The 9582-nt window shown below is 60.7% G+C and overlaps 2 protein-coding genes across 2 annotated transcripts; one reads left to right on the plus strand and one right to left on the minus strand.

Annotated features, from left to right (window-relative positions):
- The first annotated feature begins 20 nt into the window (after positions 1-20).
- CHTF8 (chromosome transmission fidelity factor 8) lies at positions 21-709 on the plus strand. The gene is made up of 3 exons (XM_070761733.1): positions 21-57; positions 140-263; positions 370-709. The coding sequence occupies exons 1-3, from the start codon at positions 35-37 to the stop codon at positions 583-585; spliced, it is 363 nt and encodes a 120-aa protein (XP_070617834.1). The 5' UTR covers positions 21-34; the 3' UTR covers positions 586-709.
- A 1037-nt stretch (positions 710-1746) lies between these two features.
- Positions 1747-6672, minus strand: HAS3 (hyaluronan synthase 3). Its single transcript, XM_070761732.1, has 4 exons — positions 6658-6672; positions 5266-5886; positions 4721-4822; positions 1747-4379 (listed from the first exon to the last, which is right to left on the minus strand). The coding sequence occupies exons 2-4, from the start codon at positions 5884-5886 to the stop codon at positions 3456-3458; spliced, it is 1647 nt and encodes a 548-aa protein (XP_070617833.1). The 5' UTR covers positions 6658-6672; the 3' UTR covers positions 1747-3455.
- Positions 6673-9582: the final 2910 nt, after the last annotated feature.

The raw sequence follows: 9582 nt of genomic DNA on the forward strand, positions 1-9582 counted from the left end.
AGCGGAAGAGGCGGGGGGCGGAGGGGGCGGGGCGATGGTGCAGCTGGCCGTGCGCCGGTGAGCCCGGGAGGGAGGGGGGAGGGGGCGGAAGTGGGGGCGAGGGGCGCCCCGTCCCTGACCGGCTCCGGCTCTCTTGCAGGGCGGCGGGCGCGGAGGCGGAGTGGCTGCTGCTGGAGCTCCAGGGGCAGCTGGAGGCGCGCGGCGGAGGCGGAGACGGCGGCCTGGCCGGGCGGCTGCTGGGCGACCTGCACTTCACCCAGGAGGTCAGCGCGGGGGAAGGGGGAGGGGGAGGGGCCGGGAGGGGGGGGAGAGACTGTCCGCTGACCCTCCCTCCCCGGGGCCGCCCCGTCTCGCCTTCCGTCCCCGCAGGGAGCGCCGGTGCTGCTGCTGGGCCACCACGTGCTCTACGGGAAGGTGGTGCGGCTGGAGAAGGCGGTGGCCGTGCTGCGCAGGGGGGGCGAGGCCGCCTCCGAGGACCCCCCCCGCGGCCCCCCCGCCTACGAGGTGGCCGCGCTCATCCGCACCAAGCTGCTCTTCAAGACGCGCCCCAAGCCCATCGTCCCCGGCGCCCCCAAGAAGGCCTGAGAGAGCGGCCACCGGCTCCTCGGTTTCCAAAGCTTTATTTAGTGTAACAAATGTCATTTTAAAAATCCAAACCTCTTTTTAAAAAATGGAAATGCAAGTAAAAAATAAATAAAGTTACAAATAACTTTCAAGTGTTCATCTGGTGTTATTAACAAAAGTACCAAAAGTCTTCAAAGGAGGGACTGGAACCCCAAAGAATCGGCCTACAAAACAGAGGCAGCTGAAGCTCAGCAGATCTGAGAAGAAGAGCAGCCGTGGTCCTTAGATTTAGCCCCCACTCTGCAGCCCTCTAAGGGGTTTACTGTCACCTCCACTCTGGCTCCCCCTTTTATAGACCTGGAAGGATGGAGAGCCAACTCAACCTCCAGCCAGTCAGAATCGAACTCCTGGCAGTGGGCAGTGATTTAGCCTGTGGAACTGCATTCTAACCACTGGCTCAAGGAGCAAGGAGAAGAAGCAGCCAGCCCAGAAGAAGGAAGCCCAGCCTGGATCGTGGCTCTCCTCCCCATCACCCTTTGGCCTTGGCCGCTTGGGGAGAAAAACTCCTTCTGAAAGGTAGCAGCCTCTGCGCCTAGTGCTTCCTCTCACTGGGGCCTGTGCAAAAGGGCAGCATTGGAAGAAGCCCCTGCCCCCCTTTGAGCACCAGTGACTGCCCTTCCTCGGCATCAGTTCCCAAATGACCAGTTGGCACACTGGCACAGCCAGAAATGGCCTGGGCGAAGGTGCTGAAGGCAGGAGTAAACTCAAACGGGCTGCAGACGGTTGCTCTGTGGAATGACAGGAAAACCCCGTGAGACCCTGAAGGCTCTTGGGATTTGTACCAAGCAAGACTCTGGGCCTCTTGATGGCTTGGCAACGTCAGCACTTCAAGCCAATAACAGAAAAGCACAAGCAGACTATGCCCACTTCTCCCAAAACCCTCCATTTGCATATCAAAAGCAAAATATGTAAATAAAACCTTTTTTGCAGAATGTCTAGTTGCAGCATAGTAATCGCTGGTTACAGAATGATTTTCTCAACATGTTCTATACAAGGAAGGAGTGTGCCTAATTGGAGAAGGGTATGTGTGTGTATGTGTGTGTATATATATATATATATATATATATATATATATATATATATATATATATTTATATATATTTATATATATATAAATACGTTTTTTGGTTCAGAAGTTAATGCCCATAGTAGACAAAGGAGAGATGCTGTGATGCCCCCTCCCCAGTCTTGAGTCAACATAGCTGCCTCTGAGAAAGAGTTGTGACGCCGTATTAGGGGGCAGAAGCACAAGACCTGCCGCCCTCCCCCACCCACCCACGTGCCCCAAACCAAAGGAAGCTGAGGGGTCTGGATGTCGGTTAGGATCGGGCACTCCAATTGGCAAGGAAGAGGAAGAGGCCCCAGGGCAGGTGTAATGCAGACAGCCTATGAACCTTCACTAGTTCTTCAGATGTGCTGGAGTTTAGTTGCTGGCTGGGGATCATGGGAGTTGAAGTCCATACATCTAGATGGCAACAGTTCCGTAAAAGTTGCATTAGTTCATTCAACACCAAAATGACAAATATTGTCATTATAACAAGTTTTCTCAGGACATGGAACGTTCGTTCTTTTAAGTGTGCAGGCCTCATTTACAGCTTATCCATATTTCTGATAAGCTAAAAGGTTTAGAGCAGAACATTCCCATCAGAGTTGGAAGGGACCTTAGGGGTCTTCTACTCCAACCCCCTGCTCAGGCCTTTCTTAAAAGCTTCCTCCCACCTCGGAAGGCAGGCTGGGGGGGGGGGGTTGCAAGAAGAAGAGCACGATCTGGCAACAGATGTACAAGGCGGGAAAACTCCAGAAAAGCCTCCAGATTTCTCTGAGACGGTTTAAAATATTGCTCAAAATGTAGAAACTTGCTTTTTCAAAAAAAAGGCATAAACATGAAGAGTTTCAGGAATCCTCTGGACTGAACCTGGGAAGAGCTGGTTTTCCTCTCAACTCCAGCAGGGGGCAGGCAGGCTCTGCCGAGGGACCGCCAGCACCCACCCCTTCAGATGCTGGCTAAGCAGGAAGCTGGCAAAGGGGGTGTTGGGGGGGCATCATGTTCCCTCTCAGTGGAGTGACAGGTTGCAGTCAAAGCTCCCTCCCCCCACCCCTGAGTGAGGAGGTCCCCGCCCACCCCCCTCTTGCTGGAGGAGGAAGAGGGGGGTAGGGGGACGGAGGGCGGAGCAGCCGGGCTGCCCCCCTCCCTCTTGGAAGTAGCACCTGGGAGGAATCTCTGGAAAAGCCCCCAAGACTCCGGGGGAGGGACAGAGGTAGAAGGTCCGAGGAAGACGGCAACCTCACGGTTGCAGGCAGGAACGAGGCCCAGCCAGGCCGAACGTCCTCCCTGTGCTGCATAGCATGTCAGTTCAGGCCTCCCCGTCTGCAGCTATCCGTGAGGGAGGCTGGGTGGGGCACGTTCCCCAATAGGGGCTCCCTGGCCTCCCTCCCCCCCTTGACTCCTGCAGAGAAACCGCCTGAAGACCCGGCAGAGGCCCCCACCCCTGACGAGGACTCAGCAATGGTCTCCCGAGGGTGGTTGCCCCACAGTGTGGCCTCTGAGGGCCCCCATCCTCCTCTCCGGCCCCAGCCTTGCGTGCATGAGAGGGCAGAGGAGGAGCTGACGCTCAGGTCTTCTGCACGGAGGGGGGGGGGTGTCTTTCCGCCAGAACCCGTCCTTCCCCCTCCCCCAGCAGAGAGTACTGGCATGCTGAGCTTGCCAGCTGCTTCCAGACGAGCCACATGAAACGCCGCTTCAAGCAGGGTGGGGCCGGCCCTCCCCAAGGAGCCTCAGCCGCGAAGGGGAAGGCGCTTGCCTCAGCTCCCTCCATTGTCCTCCGGCAGCCTCACACCTCCGCGAAGGCCAGGCTGTACTGCTCCTGCGGCTTGCTGCAGCGCCGGGCCACGATGGCCAGGTAGAGGGTGAGCAGGCCCACCCAGTAGCAGGCGTACAAGATGGCGCCCGTGATGAGGAAGACCAGCTCGGTGTCCGTGAAGAGGTCCTGGCGGTAGGCGGTGTAGGCCAGCCCACCCAGCAGCACTGCCACCCAGACCGAGACGGGGACGAGGCCGATGAAGTTGACCACCACCCTCTTCCTGCCGGAGGTGCCCCAGCCGGACTTGTTGATGGTGGCGATGGCAAACACCTTGGCCGGCAAGAGGCTGGACATGTAGAGCAAGGAGTAGAGGGACATGAAGATCATCTCCGCGTTGCCGCGCAGGAAGCAGGCGTAGGTGGCCTTGACGATGCCCACCAGCTGCACCGTCAGCAGGAAGAGGAGGATGTTCCAGACGCGGCCGCGGTAGAAGAGCTGGATGACGGTGGCGATGAGGAAGAATGGGAAGAAGCCCGTCACCACCGACTCGTAGGTCATCCAGAGGTGGTGCTTGTGGAACCAGAGTGCGTTGTAGAGCCACTCCCGAAAGTAGGATTTGCTCCAGCGGGTCTGCTGGTTGAGCCAGCGCAGGTAGCGGGTGGGGGTCTCCGTCAGGCACTTGGAGCGGGCCGTGTACTTCGTGCGGTAGCCCAGGCTGAGGACGCGGTTGGTCAGGTGCCGGTCGTCCCCGAAGCTGCATTTGCTGCCCAGGAAGGTCTGGTGGTACCAGTCTTCCAGGAACTGCTGCAAGAGGGAGTTGCGGTACATGCCCAGGGGCCCGCTGATGCACTGGACGCACCCGAAGTAGGACTGGCAGGCCCGCTCTACGTTGAAGGCCATCCAGTACCGCACGCTGCTCAGGAAGGAGATCCACGAGTCGTACTTGTTGAGGATCTAGGAGAGAAGGAGGGGGGGGTTTGAGGCTGCTCCATCTGGTCCTTTCTCAAAACTCTGCTTCCCGTGAGGTGACCGCTCAAGCTCCGCATTTGTCCCCACTTCCTTTGACAATTGTTTATTAAATAAATCAGGTAGGATTGGCACATAGCACGAGGCCACAGCTTCAGTTTACAATGGCTGAGCGAAGCATGAACAAGCATGTCGCAGAGTTGCAAAATGTCCAGGATTAAACGGAAGGGCCGGATTCTCACACACCTCACAGAAATCCAGGCTGAACATCAGGGAGAACCAACCCTGCCCCCCCCCACTGTTGGGCTCCCTGAGCTTCCGGGCCCCACCTGGACATCTCCACCAACGCCACCGACACGGGAGTCCTCCTCCAGGATCCGGAGCATCTCCACCGTGCAGGAAGGATCCAGAACGGTGTCCGAGTCACACACCTGCCCCAGGAGAAAGGGCCACCGCGGCCCAAGGTAGGATTTACACACAGGGGACTCTTCCCGTTGAGCAATGCTTGGGGGGAAGACAACAACTCAGGCGCCCGTGCAGCCAGGAGACGGGCCAAATGCCCAGATGGTCCCTGCAGAGGGCGCCTGCCCCACAGAGCAAGGGGGCCTCGCTTGGCCAGCATGCAGGGAATCCTCCTCCTGTGGGGCAGGACATCATGCCCCAGTCCTTCACACAGGAATGAGAAACGGCCCTTCCTGCTACAAAAGATACAGGAGCCCGGGAGGGATTGGGGGGGTGGAGGGGGGGCACCTGCTGGCAGTCTCTGGCAAGGGATCCCTTCCACCTGAGAGATGGGGAGAGGGCACTTCTGGGGCAATTCCCATGGGGCAGAGGCCGGGATTGGGGGATGGGAGGCCTTGCATGCTGCACCCACCTGCACGTAGTCCACTGAGTCCCCCAGGGCCTGGAAGGCAGTGTACATGACCTCCCGCTTGCCCCCCCACTTCTGCATGATGCAAGAGTGGGTGTGGTGGCGGACCAGGCTCTGGACGTGCTGCCTGGCCTTCCGGTGGGCCCCCTCCGTCTCCCCTGGCCCCCGCGAGTGGAAGTTGCTGCCCCAGACGAAGCTGCCGGTCTGCTCGGAGCCCATCACCTCCTGGAAGAGGTCCAGCATGTAGGTGTCCTCCTCCCCGTTGCCGTCCACCACCATCACCACCTTCAGGCCCGGGAAGGAGATGCGCTGGACGGAGCGGAGGCATTGGCGCAGGTAGTCCGGGTCCTCCTGGTAGGCCGCGATGCAGAGCGCCACCGAGGCCTGGAGCTTCAGCGGCCGCCCCTCCAGCCGCATCCGCCGGTGCTCCAGGAAGGCGAAGAAGCTCTGGACGAAGAGGTGGAGGCCCAGGATGGCCCCGTAGAGCCCGAAGGACAGGTAGTGCTGCTCCGTGTGGATGAACTGGTAGCCCGTGACGTAGGCGGCCAGGATGCCCCCCAGCACCGTCACCGCGAAGAGGGTCGTCCCGGAAACACGCAGCGCGGTGGGGAGGCTCACGGGCATCTGCGGAACGAGGCAGAGAGGCCCGCTTACAGAGCTGCAAGGACCCTCCCCACCCGGTGCGGTTGGCGCTGAGACCCCACCCCTGGCCAGGATCCGCCCCGCCACTGCCGCCCCTCCCCGGCCCCCAAGGAGCTGGGCTTTGCAGTCCTCCCAGACCGGCCCTTCCTCTGGGCGGGCGGGCCGGCCGGCGGAGATGAGCGCCTGCCCGGTTCTGCGCCCGAGAGCCGTCGGGGCCCCGAACACCCGGAGCCGCTGCGCCGCGCACAGCTCCGTTCAGCCCAGAGACCGGGAGGGCAGCAAGGCAGCCCGGCCCAGCACAGCGCTGCCCGCTCCCGGCTGGCTCTCAGCTACGGACAGGGCGGGGTGGCGGCCGCTGCCCTTTCCTGCTCTCCTCCGCCCCCAGAGAGCCCCACGGAACAGTCTCGGAGGGGACCGGTGCGAACGCGGACGGCCGGGCGGTGTCCACCCGTCTGCCCGCACCTTCTTCCCCGATCCGCGCTACCCTTCCCCGCCGCCGCCACCGCCACCTCCGGCTGCAGCGACGGGTCCTTCCTGGCGGCCTCCACTGCCCTGCAGCCCGGAGACGGTGCCAGTCAGGCGCCGCTTCCGAAATCCTGCCCGGAATCGCCGGAGGAAAGAGATGCGCCGCCGCCCGACGTGCCACGGAGCAGGAGGCCACCGCGGATCATGTGCAGAGCGCGCCCTCCAAAATGCAAGCCGGGTCCGAGCCCCGCAGCCCCCCCCCCACGCCTTTCTCGCAGGGAGACCCACCGTGCCGTGGCGTTCTCTCCCGGGCTCCGAGCAGAGCTGCGCTTTAAAGCGCTCGACCTGAGAGGCCAGAGCCCAGCCCCGCCCCTCCCCGTCCCGTCGAGGGGAAGCCCCCTCCCAGGCGGAGGGGAGGGGCGACAGCGTGACCTGCCCCCCTCTGCAGGTGCTCTGGTCGACCGCCCCTCCCCTCCCCCCCCCCCGAGTCCAGCAGGGGCAGCCACGGGCGCGCTTTCCGTGGGAAAAAGATTGGGGCAGCGCGGGGGCGACGCGACTCCGGAGATGCGCGATGACGGGACGGGGCCAAGGAATGGCGCAGGCGGCTCCGCTCCTGCTCGTCCTCCCGTCTCTTTCCACGAGCCCGCCTGCCGCGAGGTGGTGGCAGCAGCGGAATTGCCGCCGGTCCCCCGGCATCTCCCCGCCCGCCCGCCGTTCTCCCCGCAGACTTGGAGCGATTCTTGCGCCAATCCCAATTGAGCGATCCGTTGACCCAGAGAGACCCCGTTCAAGATACGGATCGGAGGCGCCACCAAGGACGCGCAGTTCTCCGGCAAAGGGCGAAGAAGGGATTTCCCTGACGGGAGGGGCTGCAGCAGTCTCGGACGCTCCTGCTGTGCTGGTTGGAAGGCGCATCTGGCACCGCTGGCCGTTTCTTAGGGCAGCCAGGGAATCCCCCAGATTGCTTACATCGCTTTCCCGCCCCCCCCCCGCCCCTCAATAGCTTCCAAGCAGGGCCGGGACCGAGCGATGCTCCAGGAGGGTCCCGTGGGGTCCTCTTCCCCCCAGCTGGGCGGTTCCTCTTCCAGGCGCTGCTTTTGGAGTGGGAGCCCCCCGCAGAGGCCACCCAGTCCAGGGGCTTCGGGCTCCAGTGGGCCCCGCTTGGCTAAAATGAAGCCCCTTGGGGGAAAGCAGCGTTTCTCCCACAAAGCAGGAGCCGTTAATTGCACACCAGGCTGTTTCTTAACTGGATCTTGTTCTTGCTTGCCTGTCACCTACACGCACAAACACACAAATCCCGTTCACACCCCTTGCCTTCAGATGTAGCAGAAATAACCGTGGAGATTAATTTCAGATGATAAATTTAGCACAAAGGTCTCCTACCTACTGCAGAAGTTTCCCAGGAAATCACAATGCCTGTAAAATTGCAGTGGAAAAACTCCATCAAGTATAGAGTTCAAAATCCAGTCAAGCAAAACTAGTATTACATTGTGCCCCCCCACCCCACTTCTTCCTTTTGCTTTTTGCATACAAATAAATGTCAGCCAACTCCTGGCTTTGATCTGCTCAAGGCCAAGAATGGGCCCAGAGTCTCCTTGGCCGAGGTGGAGGTGGAGTCTCTCAAGAGCATCTAGCAGCTCCCGTGACCAGGTGCTCTTCTAGACATCCTTCCGGGTCCCCCAATGCTGAGCCTGCAGATGGTGTCATAGTCCCCTAAGTGGCACATCTGGAAGGAAAGGGGTTGGGGGAAGGCCAAGTCCTGCTCACTTCTTAATCAGACCCTGGGTTCGAATCCCTCCTGTGCCCTAATCGTGCAGACTAATACACAGACTGCTCCTCTTGAAGAATCCGGATTCCTTGTAGGGAAGAGAACCGCTTGTGGCTCCCCTTGTGCCAGAGAGCCTCCCGTGTCTGGACTCCCTTGAGGCGAGAGGGTCCCTTCCCGGTTGAGGCCCAGCACCCACTGAGGGGAACTGAGGGCAGCAATGCAGGGGAGGGGCTGGCTACGTGGCCTGGCCTTGAGGGACACCGGGCAGTGGAACAGGTGAGGGGAAGGACCCACTAAGGTTCCCACAGAAGATTGAATGGCCTCCTTTTCTTAGGCACCAGAACCTGCAGATAATTCCAGGCATTAAGTTGGTGAGCAATCCTGAGCCCCCCTGGCCCTCTGCCCCAAAGGGTCTCTGAGGCCCCATCCACACAGGTGTTTGGCTGCAATGTCAGTTTCTTGGCATTGGGGAAGCGGGACCTTGTGGTTTGTTCCGTAAACCACACTTGAAGCAATTTAGGGTGAGCTACAAGAGGTGCCCCTGGTTCAAAGCCAGGCCGTGGGTGGGGCAGGGCTTCCCCCTCCCCCCGTCCCTGGTGGGGGCAGAGCTCCAACCTGCTTCAGAAAAGGCCCCCCAGGGACTCCCCACCGCCCCACTCTTCAGCAGCCCTTCCCTGCAGGGATGACCTTTCCCTTCCTCCCCACAAATATCGTCAATGAACTTTCTGATTCCACCAATTATCTCATTCAAAGCCTGCTTCGTTCCAAGTCTATTTTCGGTTCCCACAATGGCCTCGGAGAGTTAATTTTATCTTTTTACAGTCCAAGTGTTTCAGAAACGCTCTCAGCACTCTGCTCTGAACGCGCACAAAATGAATGTACCGACCCATCCCTGCCCTCCCCCCCTTGCCAGCTGCTGAGTCTCCCGGGCAGAAGAGGAAGGGAGATGGTCAGCGGGCCAAGCACCGGGGCCTCCTCTGCTGGCGCGGCGGGGGGCTGCAGACAAGTGAGGCGCCGGGAGAGACCAGGAAGCGGGGCCCGCTCTACCTGGGCGATGGGACCTTCGGGTGTTTCTCCTTAGAGCCTCTTCCCCATGAAGGGAGGTCCGCGGGGTCCCTCCGAGGCGCGCAAGAGCTGCTGCGAGCGGGAAAGCGCCCGGGGCTTGAAACACGGCTTCTCCATCCCGCTCCTCGTCCTTTCCCTCTGCAGACCCACTTCCCACCCCCGCCAGGAGAGGAACGCGCAGGAGGGTGTAAAACAGGAAGCCCGCGGGCCCAAAGGCGCAAGACGAACCGGCAGGAGAGCAACACGGGCGCCAACGGCTCTCCCGCTCGTCCCCGATTCCTGCCTCCTCGCGAACCGGCCCATTTCTTTTCCCGATTCGCAGAGGCCGCCTTGCCCGGGGCTCTCCACTCCTCCGGTTGTTCCTCCCTGTTCCGTGCAAC

Source organism: Erythrolamprus reginae, chromosome 9, assembly GCF_031021105.1.
Source record: "Erythrolamprus reginae isolate rEryReg1 chromosome 9, rEryReg1.hap1, whole genome shotgun sequence".
Lineage (NCBI taxonomy): Eukaryota > Metazoa > Chordata > Lepidosauria > Squamata > Dipsadidae > Erythrolamprus > Erythrolamprus reginae.

Excerpts from the sequence above, each read along its gene's own strand:
- HAS3 (XM_070761732.1), bottom strand. The coding sequence starts at position 5,886 with ATGCCCGTGAGCCTCCCCACCGCGCTGCGTGTTTCCGGGACGACCCTC. Across the intron at positions 4,823-5,265 it reads ACTCAGTGGACTACGTGCAG|GTGTGTGACTCGGACACCGT; the intron begins GTGGGTGCAGCA and ends CTCCTGGGGCAG. Across the intron at positions 4,380-4,720 it reads GCGTTGGTGGAGATGTCCAG|ATCCTCAACAAGTACGACTC; the intron begins GTGGGGCCCGGA and ends CTTCTCTCCTAG.
- CHTF8 (XM_070761733.1), top strand. The coding sequence starts at position 35 with ATGGTGCAGCTGGCCGTGCGCCG. Across the intron at positions 58-139 it reads GTGCAGCTGGCCGTGCGCCG|GGCGGCGGGCGCGGAGGCGG; the intron begins GTGAGCCCGGGA and ends GCTCTCTTGCAG. Across the intron at positions 264-369 it reads ACCTGCACTTCACCCAGGAG|GGAGCGCCGGTGCTGCTGCT; the intron begins GTCAGCGCGGGG and ends CCGTCCCCGCAG.